Source organism: Aspergillus tubingensis (assembly GCF_013340325.1).
Source record: "Aspergillus tubingensis WU-2223L DNA, scaffold_7, whole genome shotgun sequence".
Taxonomy (NCBI): Eukaryota; Fungi; Ascomycota; class Eurotiomycetes; order Eurotiales; family Aspergillaceae; genus Aspergillus; species Aspergillus tubingensis.
This window is the reverse complement of record NW_023336281.1, coordinates 1,662,834-1,686,810: the sequence shown is the minus strand read 5'-3', so window position 1 is coordinate 1,686,810 and position 23,977 is coordinate 1,662,834. Positions and strand designations below refer to the sequence as shown.

The 23,977-nt window shown below is 52.2% G+C and overlaps 12 protein-coding genes and 1 non-coding gene across 13 annotated transcripts; 7 read left to right on the top strand and 6 right to left on the bottom strand.

Annotated features, from left to right (window-relative positions):
- Positions 1–28: 28 nt before the first annotated feature.
- Positions 29–1,196, bottom strand: AtWU_05523 (NmrA-like family protein; the record flags this gene model as incomplete). The annotated part of the gene is made up of 3 exons (XM_035500633.1): positions 29–109; positions 160–522; positions 606–1,196. 3 exons carry the CDS (start codon positions 1,194–1,196, stop codon positions 29–31), a joined length of 1,035 nt encoding a protein of 344 aa, XP_035356526.1.
- Positions 1,197–1,813: 617 nt separating this feature from the next.
- AtWU_05522 (mitochondrial import protein Pam17 family protein) lies at positions 1,814–2,434 on the top strand (the record flags this gene model as incomplete). Its single annotated transcript, XM_035500632.1, has 1 exon — positions 1,814–2,434. The coding sequence occupies one exon, from the start codon at positions 1,814–1,816 to the stop codon at positions 2,432–2,434; it is 621 nt and encodes a 206-aa protein (XP_035356525.1).
- A 2,238-nt stretch (positions 2,435–4,672) lies between these two features.
- AtWU_05521 (uncharacterized protein) lies at positions 4,673–5,822 on the bottom strand (the record flags this gene model as incomplete). Its single annotated transcript, XM_035500631.1, has 3 exons — positions 4,673–5,082; positions 5,138–5,524; positions 5,579–5,822. 3 exons carry the CDS (start codon positions 5,820–5,822, stop codon positions 4,673–4,675), a joined length of 1,041 nt encoding a protein of 346 aa, XP_035356524.1.
- Positions 5,823–6,252: 430 nt separating this feature from the next.
- Positions 6,253–6,681, top strand: AtWU_05520 (ribosome assembly protein Noc2; the record flags this gene model as incomplete). The annotated part of the gene is made up of 2 exons (XM_035500630.1): positions 6,253–6,257; positions 6,309–6,681. 2 exons carry the CDS (start codon positions 6,253–6,255, stop codon positions 6,679–6,681), a joined length of 378 nt encoding a protein of 125 aa, XP_035356523.1.
- A 1,569-nt stretch (positions 6,682–8,250) lies between these two features.
- Positions 8,251–9,309, top strand: zrfB (low-affinity Zn(2+) transporter ZRT2; the record flags this gene model as incomplete). The annotated part of the gene is made up of 1 exon (XM_035500629.1): positions 8,251–9,309. One exon carries the CDS (start codon positions 8,251–8,253, stop codon positions 9,307–9,309), a length of 1,059 nt encoding a protein of 352 aa, XP_035356522.1.
- A 211-nt stretch (positions 9,310–9,520) lies between these two features.
- AtWU_t141 lies at positions 9,521–9,594 on the top strand. The gene has a single exon. It is a non-coding gene; the product is annotated as a tRNA-Val (tRNA).
- Positions 9,595–9,985: 391 nt separating this feature from the next.
- fkbp3 (peptidylprolyl isomerase family protein FPR2) lies at positions 9,986–10,479 on the top strand (the record flags this gene model as incomplete). The annotated part of the gene is made up of 2 exons (XM_035500628.1): positions 9,986–10,224; positions 10,311–10,479. 2 exons carry the CDS (start codon positions 9,986–9,988, stop codon positions 10,477–10,479), a joined length of 408 nt encoding a protein of 135 aa, XP_035356521.1.
- Positions 10,480–10,621: 142 nt separating this feature from the next.
- On the bottom strand, positions 10,622–11,662 carry AtWU_05517 (cytochrome b5-like heme/steroid binding domain-containing protein; the record flags this gene model as incomplete). The annotated part of the gene is made up of 1 exon (XM_035500627.1): positions 10,622–11,662. One exon carries the CDS (start codon positions 11,660–11,662, stop codon positions 10,622–10,624), a length of 1,041 nt encoding a protein of 346 aa, XP_035356520.1.
- A 609-nt stretch (positions 11,663–12,271) lies between these two features.
- Positions 12,272–13,522, top strand: AtWU_05516 (lactonase family protein; the record flags this gene model as incomplete). Its single annotated transcript, XM_035500626.1, has 2 exons — positions 12,272–12,654; positions 12,700–13,522. 2 exons carry the CDS (start codon positions 12,272–12,274, stop codon positions 13,520–13,522), a joined length of 1,206 nt encoding a protein of 401 aa, XP_035356519.1.
- Positions 13,523–14,148: 626 nt separating this feature from the next.
- On the top strand, positions 14,149–16,051 carry AtWU_05515 (arylsulfatase; the record flags this gene model as incomplete). Its single annotated transcript, XM_035500625.1, has 2 exons — positions 14,149–14,306; positions 14,368–16,051. The coding sequence occupies 2 exons, from the start codon at positions 14,149–14,151 to the stop codon at positions 16,049–16,051; spliced, it is 1,842 nt and encodes a 613-aa protein (XP_035356518.1).
- Positions 16,052–16,208: 157 nt separating this feature from the next.
- AtWU_05514 (putative glycosyl hydrolase) lies at positions 16,209–18,962 on the bottom strand (the record flags this gene model as incomplete). Its single annotated transcript, XM_035500624.1, has 3 exons — positions 16,209–16,527; positions 16,665–17,638; positions 17,697–18,962. The coding sequence occupies 3 exons, from the start codon at positions 18,960–18,962 to the stop codon at positions 16,209–16,211; spliced, it is 2,559 nt and encodes an 852-aa protein (XP_035356517.1).
- A 117-nt stretch (positions 18,963–19,079) lies between these two features.
- Positions 19,080–21,094, bottom strand: AtWU_05513 (putative alpha-L-rhamnosidase A; the record flags this gene model as incomplete). Its single annotated transcript, XM_035500623.1, has 2 exons — positions 19,080–19,946; positions 19,994–21,094. 2 exons carry the CDS (start codon positions 21,092–21,094, stop codon positions 19,080–19,082), a joined length of 1,968 nt encoding a protein of 655 aa, XP_035356516.1.
- Positions 21,095–21,721: 627 nt separating this feature from the next.
- Positions 21,722–23,893, bottom strand: AtWU_05512 (transient receptor potential ion channel family protein; the record flags this gene model as incomplete). Its single annotated transcript, XM_035500622.1, has 2 exons — positions 21,722–23,469; positions 23,524–23,893. 2 exons carry the CDS (start codon positions 23,891–23,893, stop codon positions 21,722–21,724), a joined length of 2,118 nt encoding a protein of 705 aa, XP_035356515.1.
- Positions 23,894–23,977: the final 84 nt, after the last annotated feature.

The window sequence follows — 23,977 nt, the reverse complement described above, 5'->3', positions numbered from 1 at the left end:
TTGGCCAGCTACATGTATACATCAGGACCTATTCACTATTCAGGACAGCCGACCAATCCTCTCTTTCAATCCACTCCTCCAAACTGGTCATTGGACACTCTATCCCGGCCTGTAGAGATTAGCCGTGGGTTAAATACCATATCATCACAACACACTCACATTGCGTATGTCTTCTGCAGTCAGCAGTTCCTTATCACCGCCATCATACCCCGGATCTGTCGAATAAGTAAACATATCACCTACCTCACACCCAAACTCCGGATCGGGAGTCTTCTCCATCAGCTCCTCAAGAGTAATCTGTCGATAACTTGCCGGGACCGAATTAATCCTCCCCCAAATCCTCATATACTCCGCCCAGCTACAATACGACCCACAAGCCATATAACTCTTCCCAGGGGGCATCTTCGAAACCGCATAAACAAAGTTCCCCAAATCCGCATTAACATCCAAATGCGGAACTCTCGCATCAGGCGCCGTCGTAAAAGTCATCTCAAACGACACCTCCCCATTCTCCGTCATCTTCTAATCCACCCAAAATACCCAAAAATCAGCAATAACCCCATACACCCACACCCCAAACCAAGATTACTCACCCACTCACTCACTTTAGTAAAATAAGCCCCAGGAACCAACCTATAACTGGTCATAAAAAACCCCGTCTGGACACACGACATCTTCCCCACCAACGCGGGATACCTCTCCCTCACATAATTTGGAAACACCTCGGCCTTCGCATCAAAATGATACAACTCCCCAAACCGTCCCCCACTACACTCCGCCGCATAACTCAACGTCGACACCACAAACCCATTCTCATCCAGCGAATCCACCGTAGCCGCCGCCGCATCCGCAATGTTCTTCCCCTGCTGCAATTCCACCTCGTACGCGTACCGACGACATGAGATCCCCCGCTCCGCTGCCTGTTTTCGACAGTCTTCGCGGAAGAATGGCTCCCAGTAGTTGGTTACGCTGAAGATGAGGTTCGCGCCGCGGAAGGCGGGGATGAGGGCGGTGGGGTCGTTGAGATCGGCGGCGAGGATGGTGATGCCTTGCGCTGAGAGGGATTGGGCGGTCGGGGAGTTTGGGTTCCGCGTTAGCCCGATTATATGGTAGGTTGGGTCGTGGAGGAACCGCGTGGCGATGGAGTGTCCTTGGTTGCCGGTTATGCCGATGATGAGGAGGGTTTTGGTGGGCATTGTTGTGGTGGTGGGTGGAGGGGGTGGAGGGGGAGTTGGAGGGGGAGTTGGGGTTATGGTGATGCGTTGTCTGGTATGCAAGTTGGGGTAGAGGAGGGGTTGGGGTGGGGGAATCCATGCATGTCAGCGTCGCAGATGCCGCATTTACTAGTGATGGGTCTGTGGGTTTTAGTACCCCGGAGATCGGGTGGTTAGTTTGCTTTGGATGTATACAAAGTAGGTTAGATTAGGTTAATGAGGATGGGGAATCTACACGACCCACCTATATTCTGGAGGCTCCACCGGACTAACTAGATAGCTAGCTAGCTACACCACATCTAAAATGAAACGAAAATTTCTCGAATATATACAAGGGTTATGCAGGTTTCAGCAGAGGAAATGTTATACTGCCTGACAGCCCAAAATGTGAGTGATTCCGCGGAGAAATGACGTCACCTTATCTTCTTCTGGAGACACGCAGCTTATCAATGCAACTCAAGGGGTTGAGCATATAACACCAGCACTTGTCCCGTGGGAGGTAGCTGCTCTACCCTTTATATAGATGTTAATACGTACTAGGGATTCCTACTAAAACATACTCTACCATAATCCATCTTCCAAAAAGTCTCTATACAAAAATGCCCACCATCCCAGCCAGAAGCTTCGCCTTCCAACGACTCCACCCCAGCCAATCAATCAAAATCATAAACACCTCGGGCAGCCAAGTCATCGACACCTGGGCCTTCACGATCCCCTCCACACCCAACACTGTCCCTAGATACATGTCCATGGCCCACACCCGACCCACCCTACAAAAGCTCCTTCCCTCAATTAACGAATCCTTCGTCGACAACAACCGAAACCCTATCTTGACCATCACCGAGGACACATCACGGGGCACACACGACGTTCTCTACGCAGCTTGCTCTCCAGAACGATATCTCGAACTGGGAGGTACCGCGGACCACGACAACTGTGCCCAGAATCTTCGTGATGCTGTGAAGCAATGTGCTGAGCCGGCGTTCGGACATGTTTCTGGGTTGCTGGAGAGTGGATGGACGCCTGATCCGTTGAATTTGTTCATGAATGTGGAGATTAGTGGTAATGGGTTGAGGGTTTTGGAGCCGGATAGTAAGGTCGGGGATTATGTGGTGCTGAGGGCCGAGCAGGATTGTGTGGTGTTTATGAGTGCTTGTCCGATGGATTTGACGGCTTGTAATGGGGCGGGGCCTAGTAGTGCGGAGTTTGAGGTTGTTTGAGTTGAGGAAATGCGTGCTTTGATTGATGTTGGGCTTCGCGGGCTATGTTCATTTTCAGTCAAGGGATTGGTTATAGATGACATCGGAAATAAATAACTTTTCCCTAATAATGTTAAGCATAGATAGGTAACTATATACAAAATATGGCCAATAGAATAACCTTAATACAGCTTGGGGCCGTCTTGAGACTCGATCGTGAAGATTCGACTTTGGGCTGGGTGGTGTAAGCTTCATAGAGTCCCATCCAAGCTGTCTCGGGTCGTTTCTTATTGGGGTCGGCCTTCGACCACACGTCCATGAGTGCAAATGCGAAACAGCAGAAGAGGGATGTTGACAACAAGCCGAACGTCTGCTCCTTTCACTGCATGTAGGCCTTGGCCCTGTTGCTTTTGTGGTAGGATGCCAGTAGTTTGTCTGGCCTTCCTTTTCGATCTCGTAGAACGTAAAAATGATCTGCATTCAGGTCAGAGGCAATATAGAGCATATATTCAACGGTGGAGCTAACCAGATAGTCCGTCAGGCTCCTACCCACTCCAGGCAGGTCAATCTTGCCGTCGATGTTAAATTGGACCAGCTCCTCGCGGGATCCACGCATCATAATGGCGGAACTTCAGTACGCGGCGCCCGAGACAACAATTTCCTTCGTTGCATCAACCGTCTTGGATGATCCATCGAGAAGTTATGTGACAACACCTGTCGCCCGTAGTTCATTGGAGGTCTCCTCCCGGAGGACACTATCGACTGCGGTATCGGTCTGGATCGTGGTATTGTCCCAATGTATTCCTTCGTGATGAAGTCGACGAGGATTGTACGAATATCCTCGGGAACGGTACGTGGGACTTGTCCACAGCCATCAGGGGCGTCTCCCATACTGAAATCACCCGCAACTGGTTGCCATTGACCATCCAGTCCCGCGTAGACGATCCTTGCCCCCCTAGTGACCAGATGTCTTGGGCAGTAATTGCCCACAGGTTGTCGCTGCCTTGGACCCAATCTGGTAGTAGTAGTAGTAGTAGTAGTAGTAGTAGAATTCATATACCCGATATAGCCGGCCTTTACTAGTGGCCCTGCTGTGCGGGTGTTCCCTAGGCTCCTAGGGAGGCTATTCATGGACCCAATCTGGTGCACCTCACGTTGGTGCCGAGTTGTGGGGGGGGGGCATTGCTTGAAGGGATCAGGGGTAGTACATCCGCACGAATAGACAAAGATCTGATAGAAGCACCTTTATCATATATAATGACAAGATGAAGGGTCAAAGGTATGAAGCTGAGCTATCTGGATCCCAAGAAGATGGTTGGTGGTTGGAAAAGGTGCTGGAAGACCACGCAGGAAGAAGAAGCGAAGGATCAGCTGACCCTGGCTGGAGTGAATGCCTCAACAGATAAAAGTATATGGTGTTATGAATCTATTGCTTCACTTCATATTTCAAGAGTGTATGTTAAGAGATAGTTTGTTCTGATTGTGCTACCTAGTATTTAGTTACAGTACGCTCAGTTCTACAGAAAATGCGAGCCTTATTGCACCTTTCTCAATTGGCTCCTCACTTCATACATCATGCTTTTCAGATTTGGCACCCTTCTGTCGTCCGGCCTCTTCGTTGGAAGCACTCTGGGCATCGCCTCCGCGGACGTCACGGACGTCACGAGCATACGCGTGGCTGTCATGGAGGTATCAATTTTTGTTTCTGTTTCTGTTATTGCACATTCGTTGCCTTACTCGCCAATTGATTTGGCTTGGGCTTTTCAAAAACCGACAGGCTGTGAGCATTTACTGCGACATGGGGTTTTCGAGTTGTTTAACTTATCGTCTCTCCAGCAACCTCTCATACACGACCGAACTGCTCTAATGATGACCATGGCTAGGCAGAGGCCCTCCACCCCTAAGACTGGTTCGAAGCGGACATGAAAAGCCACGGATTCGATGGCCCTCTCCACACCGACGCTCATGATCTCACCGCTATCGCCGAACTGATAATGGACTCGATTGTCTCGCAGGGTCTGGTCCTGCACCATGGGGGGACGGGAGCGAGGCCGAGGAGGATGAAGCCAAAGAAGAAGATGATAAGGGTGAGGGAAAGAAGAAGAAGAAAGCGAATAGATGATGGAAATAAAGATGATGAAGATGAAGATGAGATAACAATAAGAGCGACCCAGACTTTCATCCTTGAATAGTATTATCAGACGCATTATTTATTATTATTTATTATTCAAACTCGTGATAGATGGCCTTCCCATCAAGTTACATGTTAACAAACCTCATAACATTATCCAGAGAGGCTAATAAAAACCGTCGGATGGCCAAAGCGTTTGACTTCTTGAGTCGTCGTTCCAGCAACATGGATAGGCGCTTCCAATTAACCTCGTCGATGGCAATATCCCTCACTTCGTAGAATACTCGGCTAGAGAGCCAAGTGCGCCAAAACCTATTACCGAGATTGAGGCGCAATCCTTTTTCCACGTTCGCAATCGTCTGATATGGAAGATATCTAAGAATCATATAAAGTATTTCCATCGGAAGAACGCAGGGTCTGAGACGTGGTGCCTTTCGGGTGACCAAATGGCCCTTTCGTTTCATCATCAATTTCCTTCGCTTTTCGTGTTTTAGTGCTAGACAAATGGCTTCTGTAACGCATTTTGTACGAACAGGATCTGGTAGAGATTCAAGGTCAGCGTCATCGAATGTCGGACCTGGGGGGACCCTAACCTTCCCGACACAACATCCAATACCAGGATCTAGGTTGATAACCGGTTTTCTTACGTCTGCCTCGGAGAGTCTTATGTCTGTCTCGGAGAGCGTCGAGAACTATGCCCAGGTCCTTCTCCGCAACCGTCCCCAAGTCGTGGTGAGTAAGTAGCTCCCAGCAGCGAGAGTGAACAAAGTAAGCCACCCACTCAACGTCGGGCTCCGGCTCCTGGGTTGGGCATAGAATGTCCGGACGTACGAAAGCTTGTCGTTCTTTGGGGGATAACCAGCCCGACCAAGTACCGCAAATATATCCATCTGTCTCATTCATTGGAACCAATCCGGTTGTCAGAGGATGCATGATGACCCCAGAAAGTCGGCAGGTGCCTGTTGCAGGGCGGTATAGAACTGGACCAATCAGTCAACAGCTGAGGGTATCTAGTGAGTACCAGGGTGGCTGACCTGCGCGGGAAGTGTTCCACCATGTTTTCTTCCCCCATCTTTTCTTCTCAGAAGGTCTCCAATCCTCTAGAAGCTCAGCGCGACAGAGGTTACTTCCTACATAGTATCTCGTATCCACGTAACTGTAATGATCGTCCTCGCTGGTCCCGTTCGCAAAGACAAAGCCGCAGACGAGACAGCTGGGCCTGTCATGATAGGACTTAGCGTCGATTGTGTGGTAGAAGGAACGATTTATAGCTTTCATATTTCCAGAGCAAGCTTATAAAAGACCTGAGCCTTCCGCCAGAATGCAAACTGTATATGGGCTATTTAAAACCGTATGTCATAAGTATCGCACTTATGACATAAGGCGGTATTCAATCCGGAAGTCCCAGGTGGCTTGTCCGAAACTTTCGCTTGTTTTATTATAGTTGATGACCAAAACAGCACTAATACCTCTATGATAGCCAGTGTCTGCTCATGACGTCCGCGGAGGCGATACCCAAAGTGTTTCCGACGAAGAAGTCGGACGACGGAAGTTTGCTAAATCAGGAAACCACGATGTAAATGAGCAGCCAAATGAGGAAGGTGCACCAAGGCTTGTACTTCATAGCACAAATATTTTCTAGAATTAAGCATACCATAGTCCAATAGACAGCACAGTCGAAATAATCACTCACGTCCTACTCTCTCCCATGATGTAAGTAGAGCAATCAATCCATACCACCTCACATTATCTTATACAATGAAGGTGCTTCTATCAGATTCTCGTCTACTCGTGCGGATGCACAACCCCTGGCCCCTTCAAGCAATGCCCCCCACAACTCGGCACCAACGTGAGGTGCACCAGACTGGGCCCAAGGCAGCGACAACCTGTGGGCAATTATTGCCCAAGACATTTGGTCACTAGGGGGGCAAGAATCGTCTACGCGAGGCCTGGTGGTCACTGGCAACCAGTTGCCGATAATGGGGGACAAGGGGGACAAGGGGGTAGCGGGGATGAGGCCGAGGCCGAGGAGGACGAAGCCGAAGAAGAGGAAGAAGCCGAAGAAGAGGAAGAAGAAGAAGAAGAGAAAGAGGATGATGAGAGTGACAACAATCGCGATCCGGATTGGCATCCTTGAATAGTATCATTAGGCACCATATTATTATTTATCATCTATCATTCATTACTTATTACTTAAATCTTCTATTCCGATAGAAAGAGCGTTTCCGAACTAGTGGCTCTTGCTGGGTTGTGGTCTTTCCCTGAAGTACTATGCCGTTCGATATGGAAAGATATATTTCGTCTAACCTGGGTCCATTGTTAGATTGAACTAGCGATGGTTTCCGTGTGTAAGCATAATGTCACGAGGCGTGAACTCTGTAAAAAGGGCAGTCGAGCCTGATAAGTACACTGCCCAATTTGCGTGGCTGAGTGGAGCTTCGATGCAAGGTCACACGATGCTTCACATCAAGGTTATCTGGACGTCCCATTCCTGACTACATCCCCGCCACTAGCGGAATACCTGGGTCCCTGACAGCCAGAAACAGTGGCTCCCGCTCCAATAGACATGATGCATGACAGCCTCCTTGGATATAATACTCATCCCTTGGACTTGGCAATCCCTTAACGCGCACGGGGTCTGGTTGATGCTGACATCTCGGTCACTCATGTGTCTGCCAGATCATGACTGTCATTGCAGGCCTTGGCGGATCAGTGCGCTAAAGTTTATTTATGCTTCAGCTTTATTGGTTATAGAAGACTACTCAATAGTATGGCCTGTGTTTGCAGCATGGATGCTGCAGCATGGATACTCAAGGTATAACCATTACCTAATCGAGCAGGTGTTCATCCCACTTTTGTTTCTGCCAAGATATGATGCCTCCGCCCTTCTGACCGCTCCAAAACAACCAATCGGGGTGTAGGAAATGAGCAGCATCGGATCAACAAGGTTCCGGGCCGCTAACCATTGCGTCAAAATTCCCCGCTATAGTTCATCAGAGCCAATCAGAGATCAGTAAAAGAAAGACCTCGTCCACAAGGTCCTCACTTTCGAGCGAAAACTCTTTGAGGTGAACCCGCCGCTTTCCCCCAAGGTTCCCATCTGATGCAACTTCGCACTTTACCCAGAACGGACTGGAAGTCTCCGTCGCCCGCCATCATGGAGACGCCTCTGCATTCATCCCCTGTTCTTGCTTTGTGTTGTGTTGCTCAATTGAACTTCTCACTTGTGTCCAGGTGAGCTGCGCGCTGGCAAGTGCTGAGATCGTTTCTTGTCTAACTCAAATCGAAATCGACGCCTCAGCGATCGCGTTTGTGCAACCCCTCACCAGTGCCACCAAGGTCCTCAGCACCGGTTCAACGCCGTTCATCGCCGGACCCTTTGACGTGGACCAGCCTTAGGGACCTTGGGGACGCCCAACTCTCACACTGAACAACTTGGCGCACATTTGAGAAACCAATTTAAGAGCGGGGGGACCTTGCAGACGAACCTCCAGCAATCTCAACCGATCACTGCAGTTGACATTCTTCTTCCACGTGCCTACACTTCCGCTATCCTCCTGTCACACGATCCTGCACGCCATTGGACCGGATACCTGTCAGACGTTGTTTCGATCATCCCTATCTTCTTCGGACAGGCCCGTGCTATTCTAAGCTGGTCCAGACGGTCTGCAGAGGACTGCCGGTCGGATACAATCAACGGTGGAAGATGGATTCTCTTCAAAGTCTAGTTGCCAGAGATGCAACACCTGCTTGTGAGACGGGCAACGGATATGATGGCCGTATGGGCCTGCGTATCTCGTCTATCTTTGTCATTCTCATCGGTTCAACATGCGGGGCTCTTTTTCCCGTCATGGCCCGGAGTTTCAAGGACTCCAAGATTGCAAAGTGCGCCTTCTTCATCGCCAAATACTTTGGCTCCGGTGTCATCATTGCCACCGCATTTATTCACCTGCTTGCCCCTGCAGAAGAGGCTTTGACCGACGACTGCCTTACCGGCCCAATCACAGAATACTCTTGGGTCGAGGGCATCGTGCTAATGACCATTGTGGTACTGTTCTTCGTGGAGCTAATGGTCATGCGCTTTGCTCGATTCGGCCACGGCCATTCTCACGACGAGGATGATCACCATCATGAGAAAATCGAGCATACTACTACCTCCTCTCCTGCTGAGTCGGTTGACATGAAGACCCATATGCCGGGGGAGGACCATCTCGGTCATTCCCGCGAACACCATGATATCGAGCTCGGAAAGCAGCACTCCGATCTGGAGGAGTACGTAGCTCAATTGACCTCCATCTTCATCTTAGAGTTCGGAATCATCTTCCACTCCGTTTTCATTGGGTTGACCCTGGCGGTCACCGGCTCCGAATTTGTGACACTCTACGTTGTCCTTGTCTTCCACCAAACCTTTGAAGGCCTGGGTCTGGGATCTCGGTTAGCTACTGTTCCTTGGCCACACTCCAAGCGATGGACCCCCTATTTCCTTGGTCTTGGCTACGGTATCTCCACGCCTATTGCCATTGCGATCGGTCTAGGCGTGCGCGACTCTTATGCGTCTGATGGCGCCACGACGTTGATCGTCAGCGGTGTCTTTGACTCGATCTCGGCCGGCATTCTCATTTACACGGCCCTGGTGGAGCTACTGGCCCACGAGTTCATGTTCAGCACGTCGATGCGAAAGGCACCGATCCAGATCGTTCTGGCGGCTTTCGGTCTACTATGTCTCGGTGCTTTATTGATGGCCCTGCTGGGTAAATGGGCTTAAAATATTAGATAGATCTCTTCTTTGTACATATAGATACCATTTATGACAGTATATGATGACAGTCTTCACAAACCATCGCACCTGAAACATGTTATTGTGGAATGTAGATGGAAATTACGCAATGTTGAAGAGAATGAAAGTAATCCTTTGGGCCAGCGGCATGTTTATTCATTCATAATTCAGTACTGCTAGAAAACCATCACAACAAGTTGGCTGGATGGTGTAGTTGGTTATCACGTATGCTTCACACGCATAAGGTCCTGGGATCGAGCCCCAGTCTAGTCACTTTTTTGTTTTTTTGTTTTTCTTTTTTCTAGCGCGTCACCTCTTTTACAATCAGCATTATCTTCTTTTTTGCTAGTTAGATTAATCAATCACATTAATCCTTAAAAGTAGAAAACTACACTAGGTAGCGTCTTCTTCCACACCAACATAAATTCGGCATACCCCTAGCAACCCTTCCCAGCTAATCTAACCAAACCTACCTACTTATCTAACCGCCCGGCAACCACTAAGTACCACCAAACCAAACCACCTCCGCATCTCCTCCGCTCCCACCTACTTAAGTATACGTATCCGCATCTCCCCAATTCAATTACTCCTCCCAATTTACCACTCTCACCCCTCCAACAAATCAACCCATCCATCAATTCAGATATATAACACCACCACCAAAATGCGCCTCCCAACCCTCGCCACCCTCCTCACCCTCTCCCTCACCACCTTCGCGTCCGCCTCCAACCTCGGAATCGAAGTCACCCACTCGGTCGAATGCACCCGCAAGACCCAAGTCGGAGATACAGTGTCCATGCACTACCGGGGCAAGCTCGCGTCGGACGGATCCGAGTTCGATGCTAGTTATAACCGCGGCACTCCGTTGAAGTTTAAGTTGGGGGCTGGGAGGGTTATTAAGGGGTATGTATTTACCATCTTTCCATTATCTGTGCTATTGAGTATATATGGAAAGGAAATAGGCTAATTGGCTGCTTGTTTCTGTGTAGATGGGACCAAGGTCTCCAGGACATGTGCATTGGAGAGAAGCGCACGTTGACGATTCCGCCTGAGCTGGGATACGGCGATCGGGGTATTGGGCCGATTCCTGGCGGTGCGACGTTGATCTTTGAGACGGAGTTGGTGGGTATTCAGGGGGTTAAGAGGGATGAGTTGTAATCTTATCTTCTTTCTTCTTTCTTATCATGGGATTGTAGGGTATAACGATATGATTCTGTTCTATTTGTATCGTCTAGGGTATCATCTTCTAAAGTGTAGAATAGGTACACGAATCAACAGCATGAGTCTATGTATACAGGGATTAATCCATCGCATCTAGCTTATTATCCGACTCGTTCTCGGAGACGAGTATCCCCACGAGACATTCTCCCAGTATAGCGTCCCAGTTCACCCAGGGGTGGATCTCGAAGAATAATTTCCCTGAGTCTTTGCCCGCGCCGCGGAGAAGCTCTCCCCGGCCGCCGGGGTGAAAGGGGAGGTACGGTGTGATGTTGTAGACTTTTCCCTGGTAGGATGTCCACGCGTCCATGCCCTTGCGGCCATTCTGTGCTTTCAGCATCGAAGGCGTTACTCGGATCAGTGTCGGGGGGAGGTTCTCTCCCCGCAACTTGTTGTTTGGGTTGGATGTCAAGGCCGCCCAGTCTAACGGCGAGTATCCCGGTTCGAGGACCGCTCGTTTCGAAGAGCTAGATGGTTTGGTCACCTTCGTCGGGGCGAGCGTGCTGCTCGAGAGGCCGCTGCTCGGCGGGGCGCGCAGGGAAGCAGCAGCGGAGGGTGGTGGGCGCAACGAGCTCGAGCTCGTGGTATTATTCGGGCGTGGGGGATATCGCCCCGATGCGAGGGAGGGCGCAGAAGTAGTCTGCGATGCGATCGGACGGAGACGCGGCGGGGCCGGAGGAGGCATAAGGGAGGAGCTCTTTGCGGGGTTCGATTGCTGTGGTGGGGGTGGGGGAGGCATAAGAGTGCTGTCTGCCATCTTCGTCTGAGTTAGGGGTTGAGATGGTGGTTTCATCGTGGTTTGAGTTTGAGCGCTGGTCTGGATTTGCGGTACTGAGGGGCGGGATTGATCGGCGCTGTCGTCAAGTCGAAAAGAGGGTACTTCCAGCGCAGGGGCGCTGGATGGAACTGCCTTGGGAGTGGTCTGGGTGTCGCTCGCAGCATCATCTTCATCGTTAGGGGGCTTTGCTTCGCCTTTGACTGGTATCTCCTCTGTCGCAGGGGGTTTGACGGGTTTCGGGAGTGGTTTGGATGCCGGGGGCTCAGGAGCCCAGGTTCCGGGGGGATAGCGGTACAGCAAAAAGCATGCTGTTGCAATGAGTGTGGCGACCCCGACCCAGCCCATGCTGGAGTGTGGTCTCAGTATAGTGAGTGAGTTACTGGCGATGTTGGCTTGTAAGCCACATACCAGGAACCGCGGAGAACATCGCCACGTGATATCTCCGGATTCCCGGTACGTATGCTTAGTAATATATGCATTATCCAGGGTTCAGGTGTTTGCACTGTTTGGTCCCGCGATAGGCGTGATAAGATGCCCGATCAGGAAGGTGTATGCAAGCGATGTCTGTTGATGTTCTTTACTCCTCTCGCCTTAGTTAAGTCATGGTATGCTAGCTTTGTATGGGAAGACTTGCTTCATCTTTTACAAGCACAGTAATGTGCAGGTGGTCTCAAACTCAAGCAAGGGATTCCATCAGTCTGTCCTCAATGGTTGGAGAATCAAACAGAATGGCTGGCTAGACTGAGACAGTGAGGAGATGCTGTACTTCAGCTACAGGCTTCGACCCTCGGCTACAGAGTTTCTGTAAATTACTGACAGTAGACATGCAGCTGCAGCGCTCCTACCGTCCCTGGAATAATTCACCCGCAGAATGCAGATCCATTCCTGGCCCCGTGCGGTGGCTATTTATTGACCTCATCATCCCTCGATGCAGCAGCACCACCTAAAATCAACATGGGTCGACAACTAGCTCTCAGTTGGCTGGCAACATGTCTGTCTTTGGCGACAGCAACCAATCTCTACGCTACCCACTATGACGGGTCCGTCTACAGCCTCTCCCTTCAGGACAGCGACGGCACCTACTCCCTGTCCATCGCCTCCTCGCTCAAGACTTGTGGCTCGATGCCCAGCTGGCTTACCTTCGACTCGGCCTCGCGCATTCTTTACTGCTCCGATGAGTCTGGCGATGCGTCCACCAATGGATCTCTGACCACTCTGGCGGCCGACCAGGACGGCACCCTCACGGAGATAGCCACTGCTGCGGCACCGGGGGGCGGGGTAAACAGTATCTTCTATAGCGGTGATGACGGCACTCAATATCTAGCCATCGCTCACTAGTATGTATCTTCCTCGGCTTGATGGTTGTGATCTAATGTTTGCAGTGGTGGTTCTGCGATGTCCACTTTCCGCCTTCCTTTGAATGATGGAGATGAAAATCTCCAGGTTTTCCGCTACACCCTCTCAGAAACCAAACAGAACCCGCAGCAGAATGCGCCTCATCCTCATCAAGTCCTCCTAGACCCGACTGGATCATTCATACTCGTGCCGGACTTGGGAGCGGATCTCGTCCGCGTCTATGCCATCGACAAGTCTACTGGTGAGTTGGACGGGGCCTGCCCTGATCTGACTTATCCGGAGGGCAGCGGACCGAGACACGGCCTCTTCTGGCAGACGGAGCACTCTACACTCACCAGACAACTAAAGACTCGGCAGCAAGACAGTCAGATCTTGTATATTGTCGATGAGCTGGACGGACACTTTAAAGGATTCACGGTCTCCTACACGTCCGATGGCTGTCTCAGCTTTGACGAGTTTCAGTCGTTCGAGCCATACACCGACGGCCAGCTACCGGACGGGGCTACACCATCGGAAATCCGTCAAGCGGGCAACTCGTTGTATGTGTCGATCCGGAGCGATCAAGGCTTCGCCCCCAACGACTCAATGGCAAATTTGGACCATTCCTCGAATAACACGGTCACCTTGAACGAGCTCACCTCATCTTACGGCAAGGTGCCCCGGACGTTTGTGATCAACAAGGCGGGAGATTTGGTTGCGATTGGCGATCAATCGTCGTCGAATGTTGCGATTGTAACGCGGGACCCGCAGACTGGAAAGCTGGGGGATGAGGTGGCGAATGTGCAGATCGGCGAACCGGGGGTGGTTGGAACATCAACGGGGTTGAGCAGTGTGGTATGGGATGAGTAGACCACATCATAATATGGTACTATGCATTCCCCAGTATCTGTCAGGACTATCTGTATCGTAGACCACCGTTGCTAAGATAATAGCCAATAAGCATTGATGATCACGGGTCGGCAGTATAATGGCAGTGAGGGTATAACACTGTTACAGCGGGTGCTTCTTCCGCCACTGCTAAGTAATCGTGAACCAGCGATGCAATACCCTCAAAAACGGGCAACTTGCCTCTATCCCAAAACTTTTCCGGTCCGTTGCCACTCTACTTCTTGAGGAGACAGCAACTTAGTGATCATCCGACCAGGATCGTAAAAGGCAAGGCAGCCGACAGCCGAGTGCGTGAGAAGCGGGGATCATGGCGTGATCCGCTCATTGGCTCCAACATGCGGATTGACTGCGGATTGACCGTCTCCTCACGCGGTTTGCCAATCGGATAGTGATGCCCCTCTCCATCTGATACTCTCCCGTCATCAATTCTGGTTTCTGGTTGCGCTTAATGGCGAGGCCGCGTGCCTCAGCCGAGAGCCGATGGACAGTACGGGGTAGATGCCACTTAAATACCCCAAAACCCCCTGTCTTGTCGCTCTAATCAGCCGTGAGTCTTGCATAATAGTCCTTTGTTCATATCGTACATCATGGCTCCGAAACGCCCCAACTTCCTCGTAGTCGTCGCCGACGATCTGGGCTTCTCTGACATTGGTTGCTTTGGCGGAGAGATTCGCACTCCTAACCTCAACCGTCTGGCTCAAGAGGGCGTTCGCTTTACAGACTTTCACGCTGCAGCAGCATGCTCGTACGTTCCCGTCTTGTATACATGCGTCATACTTTCAACCCCTTCTAATAGAGAACTACAGCCCCACTCGCGCCATGATCATGACCGGCACCGACCACCACATCGCCGGTCTGGGTAACCTCGTCGAATGGACCAACATTTCTGGCCAGAATGACCCTAAGGGCGGCGGCATGAGCACCGCTCCTCAGCGCGGTATGCCCGGTTACGAAGGCTACCTCAACGAGCGCGTCGTCGCTCTCCCTGAAGTCCTCCGCGACGGGGGCTACCACACCTTGATGGCAGGAAAATGGCACCTGGGTCTGACCCCAGAGCGCTCGCCCTACCGTCGCGGCTTCGACCGTTCTCTCGCCCACCTACCAGCCTGCTCCAACCACTACGCCTTCGAGCCTCAGCTCCAAGGCGCCGACGAGACCCCTACCTTCCTCGAAGCTAGTTACATCGCCCTGCACACGGAAGACGACCAATACGTTAAGAAACTCCCAGATGGATGGTACTCGTCCGACGGCTACGGCGACAAGATGCGTGATTACCTGAAAGACTGGCACGAGCGCGGCGATGACCGGCCTTTCTTCGCCTATCTCCCCTTCACAGCGCCCCACTGGCCCCTGCAAGCTCCCCGCGAGTACATCGACCACTACCGCGGCGTCTACGATGAAGGTCCTGATGTCCTGCGCCAACGCCGTCTCGAGCGTCTCAAAGCTCTCGGCATGATCCCTGACAGCGTCGAGCCTCATCCTGTGGTTGCTGAGGAAGACGAGGCTAAGCCGTGGTCTGAGCTCTCTCCGGAGGAACAGAAGATGTCCTCCACCGCGATGGAAGTCTTCGCCGGTATGGTTGAATGTATCGACGCCAACGTAGGCAAGGTCGTCGACTACCTTGCCTCTATTGACGAGCTGGACAATACGTTCGTCTGCTTCATGTCTGACAATGGTGCTGAGGGCGCAGCCTACGAAGCATACCCTCTGGTGAAGAGTGGAGTCCTCCCTCATCTTCAGAAATACTACGACAATTCTCTCGAGAACCTGGGCAACTACAACTCATTCATCTGGTACGGCCCGCGGTGGGCGCAGGCAGCTACCGCTCCGTCCAGATTGTATAAAGCATACACTACGGAGGGAGGCGTTCGCGTTCCCTTCCTTGCTAGATTCCCTACTTCAGTACAGACGTCTCCTCAAGTCCAGGCTGGTGCTATAACAGACCAGTTCGCCACGGTCATGGACCTCGCCCCTACTATTCTGGATATGGCCGGTCTCAAGCACCCCGCACCGACATACCAGGGACGGGAGATTGTTCCCATGCGCGGGAAGTCCATCTACCCCTGGGCCAATGGCAGCGCCGCGCGCATCCACCCAGAGGACTTCATCCAGGGCTGGGAGACCTGTGGTCGTGCAGCCCTGCGCTACGGCGACTGGAAGATCGTGTATATCCCGAAACCGAAGGGACCAGAGCGCTGGCAGCTGTATAATCTGAGGAACGATCCGGGCGAGGTGCATGACTTGGCCGAGAATGAGCCAGAGAGGATGAAGGTGTTGTTAAAGCTGTGGGATCAGTACGTGCTTGAGACGGGAGTTATCCCGTTGAGTCCGGATCTGGGTGAATTCCTCGAGGCCATGGACGAGCAGATGAAGGAGAATGTGTGGATGGAGTTTGACTATTGGAAGAAGGGGGCGAGGGAGGAGCCGGACAAGTATACGAGGAAACCGTTGAGGTTTGGGGGGTTGCAGAAGACGGTGAAGCAGTTTTAGTGTGATGCAGTTGGTATTATGCTGGTCATAATCATGAGTTTGGGTTATTTGGAGTTAGATTTGGACATGTATCTAAACACAGTTGATATAGTATAGATGTGGATACTACTCATCAACATGCTCAGAATTATTTAGATTCAGATATCCTAGCATATCATTAAATATAGCATCCCCTCCTCCGCACATTCCCCCCCTCCACCACAACCCTCATCCTCCCGATCCCCAGCTTCCCACTGTTATCCACCCTCCCACTCACAACCACCTTCTCTCCTCCCAACAAACTCACATAATTATCCTCCCACCACACATCCACCTCCTCATCGGCCTCATCCACCATGCTGATCCTCACAAACCACGCCGGCACCTTATCCCGATTCTCCAACGTGACACTCACCCCTCCACCACCACCCATCTTCCCAGTGACAACCACCTCCACCGTAGGCAACCCCCTCAACGCCAAGAAATCCGCATACTCACTAACAATGTCGTATACCACGTCGACTCATCCCAATCCAGAACATCAAGTTGCGCAGGGAGGGTATACACATTCCTACTTAGCACGTTTCCCCCACTCTCCTTCAATATTAGTCTCAGAAAGACCACTCCATCCCACCCCCCAACCCAAGGAACAACAGACGTAACCTTCTTCGCCATCGTCGGACCCATCACCACACCCTCCACCTCCTCATGATACAACCTCTTCCCATCCAACCCCACAACATCAACAACAACCACCCTCCCCTCCCCCCTCTTCACCCCATGATTCACAACATACACCTCCCCACTCTCATAATCCACCGCAACATGCACCCCCCTAGCCCCAACCTTCACTCCATAATACGCGCCCCCTCTCTTAAGATAATAATCAACCAATTGCCAATGTAAACTCGGCCACGCACTATTCAGCATCCAATACACCACGCCCGTCGCCGCCCTACCCCCTCCATTACCACCAGTAGCAGCACCAGTAGTACTAGCAGCACCAGATCTATTCTGCCTCACCGCAAACGCCTCAAACTCCGCCCTAGTAGCCTCATAATCCACCACCTGCGCCAGAAACACATACTCCTCCAACGACGTCGGCTTGCCGAATCTCCCCCACAGCGCAGCATTATACACCCCCTTTGTATGGAACTGCGATCCAGCAGGAGACATATGGTACATCCCTGCATTCTTGTCTTTCCACAGACTGGATAGTTCCTCCTCGGAGAGAAACCGTCGCAGACTGGGTAATTCGGGGATCCCTACACCCGCGCCTTGCTCTGAGCCGAAGCCGTATGCTGCGCCGAGGCGCTCCCCGTACCAGTAGTTGGGGGGGACCCAGTCGTATGGACCGAGCATTTTCATTCCGGAGGGGTGGATGCGGGATGAAGCGGAGGAGATGATGGGGGCGGTCCAGTCGGAGTGGTTTAGGGCTGTGGTGTAGAGGGTGGTGGCGCGGGGGCTGGGGGGGTAGTCGGAGCCGAGGAGGAAGGCGAGGATGCAGGGGTGGGGTTGGAGAAGGAGGGATGTGTGGGTGAGCATTGAGGTGGCGGTTAGGTAGTCGTGGTTTGTCCAGGGGTGGGAGGGTTGGAGGTCGGTGTTGTACTATACCCCCTCCTATTAGTATATTGTCAACAGGGTAGAGATGATTAAGGGGGTATACCTCCCACGCCTCCCACTTATCGCAACACTCCCACCCCGCTAACACCATGATGCCCATTCTATCGGCTAGATCATAGAACAGTGGGTGTTCGAGTTTTCCCTCAAGTCGGATCGTGTTAAGCCCCATATCTAGCACAGCTTGTAGGAGTGTGCGTACACGGTCTATATCAAACCGGAGGAATATGTCAGGGCTGTATCCTGCGCCGCGGACGTGGAAGGGGTATCCGTTCACTCTGAACGAGACGTCTTTTTCGTCTCCATGGTCGGTGAATGTCGCAGTGACTGAGCGAATCCCGAATGAGCACTCCGCTGTATCAGATAATGTTCCGTCACTGAGAGTGAAGTTCGCAGAAACAGTGTACATGTCCTGGTTTCCCCAGGTAGCGGGCCACCATATCTTTGGATTCTTGATAGTAACTTCTGCTTCAACTGTAGTAACTTCCCCACCTTGTAGAGTGACAGTTTCAGCAAACTGCACTCCAGAACTAGTATCATCAGTAGTATTATCAAACACCCTCCCCATAAACCACCCTTTCACACCCTCATCCCCCCAATTCCTCACCCCAACCCTAACCCTCACCTTTACATCCCCACTTCCTATCTCCCCCACAACCACCCGCAACCCCTGCACGGCAACCCCATACACCCCACTAACCTCCACCCCCCTCCAAACCCCCATGCCTTTATCCGGCGGCGGGGGATTCCAATCCGCCCAGCCGATACCAAAATCCCTTGTGTAATCCACGGGGTAGACCTTCACTTGCACCTCATTCTCTCCTTCTCTTATCTGTGGGGATATATCATATTCCTGGCCGTTATAGGCTCCAGATATAGAGCCTATTTGGGCGCCGTTGATGAAGATGTCCCCGCGGGAGGAGATGCCGTGGGTTGAGAGGATGATGGTTGTGTTTTTGTTTGAGTGGGACTGGGAATTGGGAAGGGTGAGAGTGGTGGTGTAGAGCCAGGGGGATTGGAAGGGGGTTGTGGGGATAGTGGAGAGGGTGGTGCTTTGGAAGAGGGTGGATTCGTTGTAGGGCGGGATGATGGGGTTCGGTTGGTTTTGGGGGTGGAGGAGGGTGGCGAGGATTGTGGAGTGGGGATCTGGGGTTGTGAGATTTAGGTTGAGTGTGTTTGGGGTGGTGGTGTTGGTGGGTTGGATGTGCCAGGTTGGGATGGTGATGCGGTTTCCTGGGAGGGGGATGAGGGTTGTGGCTGTTGTTGTTGTGGTGGTGAGTAGGAGGGATGAGAGGAGGAGTAGGAGGTTCATTTTGAGTATAATTTGTAGTTGTGGATTGGGGCAAATTAGAGAAAAAGCTCAACATTTATATTGCCGTAGTAAAGGCATCACACCGACGTCGTCATATATTCAGCTCACTGCTAATCATTACACATTCAACCGCCATTTCCCACCCTGCAGTCCACTCGCCTTACCTCCCACTAACTGCACCTTCACTCCCCCCTCCGAGACTAATTGTCCACTCACATCCCCCAGCTCCACCGAGCCAGTCGTCCCGTTCGGAGTGGTGAACGACAGTTCCTGATATCTACCCCCTGATCTGCTGAAGCTTGACGCAAACGACCCCAGCCGGGTACTAAACCCAGCTTCAACTTGGGTCAAATTTCCCGGCTGTGGCTTGTACAGCCAGGTCGCACCCGCTGGTCCGGTGACACGCAACCCGGCCGTGTAGATGGTCAATGCTGACGTCGGGCCCGTGGACCACCCGTGCGCGTGCGACACTCGCGGCCTATTGGTGTACGGCGCGTATACCAGCGATCCGTCCGTGGAGTACCCCTCGATGAAAGTCGAGTTGGTCATCCGCGGGTCGTCCAGCATGAATCCCCACTGCAACCGCAGTAGATCAAGTGCGCGGTCGGGCTGGCCGGCCTGGTAGTGGGCCTGCAGCTCGAAACCGCCGATGAAAGGCGACACCGTTGCGCCTGCCTCTGGGGCGGGAGCTCCGTATGGGCCCCAGCGGGCAGCGAGCGATTCAGAGATGATGGCACTCTGGTTGGCCGAGAGGGTCAGGTTTGCCTTGACAGCCCAGGAGTTGCCGTCTTGCGGGTGCAGGGTGGTGGTCTCGTTGTCGGTATAGAGTCCGTTCTTGTCGTCCCAAAGGAGTTCGTTTGCCACTGTCTTGATCCGGGCTGCAGTAGCAGTCCAATTCCTGATGGGTGCGTTGTCATTCAGAGACTGGGCGAGAGAGATGGCATCATTGAGAACATAGTACAGGATTGCGTTCGCTTCGATATTCTGTTCTCGTTAGCATTGCACTCTTTGATGTCCATGTATATACTTACATGTGCCCCCATGCCAAACCTCAGCCAGTCAGCACTGGCTGTGATATTGGCCAGACCTGTGCTGTCCACGCTCGACAACGCCCATTGAACACCCTTCTTGTACTGACCCCAATACCGGGTCAACCACGCGCGGTCCCCAGTGTATTGGTAATAAGATGCCGCGCCAACCAGGCTGTGCAGATGGTAGGTGAAGCTGACCGTGTCGTAGAATGGCTTTCCAGCATAGGGAAGTTGGCCATCGGCTTTCTGAAGAGCATACAAAGATTCCAACGCTGTGCGGACACTATACAGATCCTCGGTACTGACAGCTACACTCTCCAAAGCAATGGACATGTCACCTGGCCAGACAAGTCGGTCACGTTTGGCTCCATCCGTCAACGTACTGCTGCCATTGGTGATGGTGTAGTTGGTCCACCACTTGTCCGTCTGCGGCAGCGTGATGGTCTCAGACGAGGTGATGACGCCCAGTCCCACCAAAGCGTCTCCCGTGGTGGGATCGATACTGCATAGTTGTAAGGTATACGCACCGGCATACCAGATGCGGTTGAGGAGTTCATCACTGCTGTGGAAGTACCCCGTGTATGCACGGAGGTCCTGTATGGGAGATGCCGTATAGTTGATCTTGACGCTGTTGAGGGAGACTGTGGCGGTTGTGTTGCTAACAACCGTCATATACCGGAAGGCACCCCGGGTGTACTTCTTCCCCACTGAATACACACCCGCTCCCTGTCCGACAGCAAACCAGAGGGGAGTGTCAAGACCCGCATCCTGGGTAGCATCGCATGCCTCGTTACTAATCCACATACTAGACTCGGTGAAGGTCACGCCGATAAAGGCGGACTCGGAGGAGGCGGAAGCGACATCCACAGACACAATACCAGCAACATTGATGCCAAAATCGTATGTGACTGACGAGACGCCATTAAAAGTGGCCTGTCCACCAGCACCGGTCAAAGCGGCCGCATTGGTGACGGAACCGTTCACCTGGCGAACGGACGCAGGAGCCAAGTCGCGAGAGCTCGGGGCTAGAATGTACTCCTCGTAGGGTACGGCCAACGCTTCAGTGGCCAGTAATGCCGACAGCAGCCAGGAAGACCACATTGTGATGAGCTTGTGAATTGGGTGTCTCAAACTGGCTTCCTGCACGGCTAAATATCGGCCATCAAGCTCAGTCGGTACAATAACAGCCGATAGTAGCAACAATCAAAGTTATCGGTAGATCATCCTTCCGAGCAATGACGCATATCCCTGGTCTCCACTGCTACTTGGTTCGGGGTGATGGATGGAAATGACGCGCGTGGGGACGAGGCAATCGTGCTGTTGGCTGGTTGGTAGATGAACTGCAATGCGGCATGACTTGGCAGACATCGGCATGTGGGCAGTGGATCGAGAGAATGAAAAAGATGGGTCCTAGAGATGAAAAGAGGAGACAACGAGGAGAAGAAGTGGAAAGAGGAGACTCGGCAAGAGAGACGGGAGACAGCCGGAAACGCCGGGCGTTGCCTGATGGCTCTACAGGGTCTGTTCGCTGCATTCCCCACGGGGGTCGGGTTAGCCCGTCGCTGAAGATCCACAACACCCGAGGTGTGCCGCGCGGTGTTATGCAGAGAAGAACCTACATGTTCACGTATGTTAAAACCAGACCAAATAGATTCAGCACGCGCAAGATATAACCTAGATACATTTTAAAGTAAAATAACGCCCCAGTTGTCCTATCCATCAGATCCATCATAGGTTTGCATGCGGATGAGTCGCAGATGCATTATCGCTGTCACTCAACAGACTGCGACGCACACCCGCGGCATTCAGTGACGCCGCTCTATGAACAGGGCTGCTCCCTCGGCTGATGGGAAACAAATTCGCCTGGCTGACGGGCGTCTCAGACATTTCACGACCAGGAGCAGTGTCCCGGGCCAGATCTTGGTGGCTTCGATGCAGCCCCTCGCTGGCAACAGATCCAGTGTCATCAAGCAAACTGCCTTTGTTCCACATCTCCGGAGTCCCCTCTCCCCGAGCAGTCGTACCCAGCGCATCGAGCTCTGTGATCAATTGGCTCCCCGACTTGGCAAAAGATCCTCGGTCGTCCCGCATCGGTCGATAGCGCAAGTCCGGATCCTTCGAGAAGATGGCGTACACAGAACTGTAAAGAACAAGGAAGAGCAGAATCAGTGCAAATGCGGCATTGTACACAAAGAAAACGACCCCCATCACACCGGTCACGATGCCGGGCTGGTCAAAGACGTTGGAAAAGAAAAGCAACAGAATGGAATTTGCGAAGTTGATGGATGCGATGGCAATGTTGTAGCCATTGGTCTTTTTGTCCATCCATGGACGCACGATACTAATTCCAATAAGCGCCGAGGTCTCGATAATCACCATGGCCACCGTCTGCACAACCGGCGCCGGTTGGCTCAGACTGATGAACATCGCCTTGACGAAGATGTACAGTAGCGCGAACACGAGGAAGTAGTAGGCAGTGGCTCGGTAATGTACATACAGAAATCCCAGCTTGTTCAGACAGGCCTCATCCGAGTAGAGAATATAGGCTGGGTTTCGATGCATTGCTACCGACCTCCGCGCGAGGATGATAACTCGGAAGGCAGCCCAGCCGAGCGTGCAGATCATGGAAACTAGCATAACCACCGCCAGGACGACTTCGGCTGCCGAATCATGCTGCGTAAATTCCCACAGACAAAGAACGCACATCTGCGGAAATCCGATGAAAATAAGCCGATAAAGGATACCTTTGGACACATGAAAGTCTCCAAACTTGTCGGTCTTGGTCTTTCCCTTCTTCGCCAGGAAGCGACTTCCCACCTTGAGTAACCCGACGATAATCATAACCACCGCGACGAAAAAGACAAAGAAGATGAATCCGTTGAGGAAGATGTTGGTGCCCTCAATGCCGGCCCTGAATCCCACGCGATCGATACCCCGCACCTCTGTGGTACCGGTAGTGGCGGTCTCCGACTGAGCGTATTGTCTTTTGAATACATTGGTCACGCTGTCCAAAGATCGCTTTTTGAGAACTTCAACAGACGTAGTCGAGAGCTCCGACAAGACAGTCGACGGCGTACCACCAGTTGCCCGTTGGTACCAGGTGCAAATGGTATCCAAGAACTTAACGTGGATGATCCCCATGCTCCATTGCATGTTCTGGGTCCATGCTTCCACGATCGGCGGCATGTGGACCGAGATCATCCCAAACATGGCCTGTGATTGCATGAAGCTGAAAAAGGCCAGCACATTAGCGGCGACATGGGCAGCAGTGTTCGAGTTGCCCAGACCAGCTGCGACAGCTGAAGCGATAAGCCCGACGCCGGAGATCACCGCTGTCGTCCATCCGACTCCTTTCTGGTAGACTGTTTTTCCATTCGACAAGGTCGCTTCGAGACATGTAATACTAGTGCCGGTATCTGTGGAATTGATGTAAACCCGAACGGTGGCATCAAGGTCTGGCACAGTGTATGCGATACCTGCAATATTGTTAACACTAGACGATGAATCAATGCGCGCGGGATACTACAGACCCGGGATCCGGCGCACCACATCTTCCGGAATCTGGATTGGGGTGTTCTGAACGTTGATGGCACCCGCGCTCATCGGACAGAGACCCTCTATATTCATTTTACATGGGTCCAGCGTTTCCCCAGTCAACTGGTAGCCATAGACGTCGACGGAAAGATCGGCAGTGACTTTGCCGGAGATGGCGGCCACGCCATCGAAACTCAGAACCAAAGAACGATTATCGGGAGTGAAGCGGACGCTGAAGTAGGTGGCAGTAAAATTGTTGCTATCCTGACAGATATTCAGAGCATTTGATTCAATGAGTCTGGTTGCAGCGGCCAGCGGTGCTGTGGACGCGAGGAGGGCGCTGGTAAGGCACGTTGACCAGCGCATTCTCACGTCTCACTTTAAGGGGAGGGTGGGGAGGTGAAGATAAATGGGAGCGAATGACGGGAACAACTAGCGATTCCGGATAAC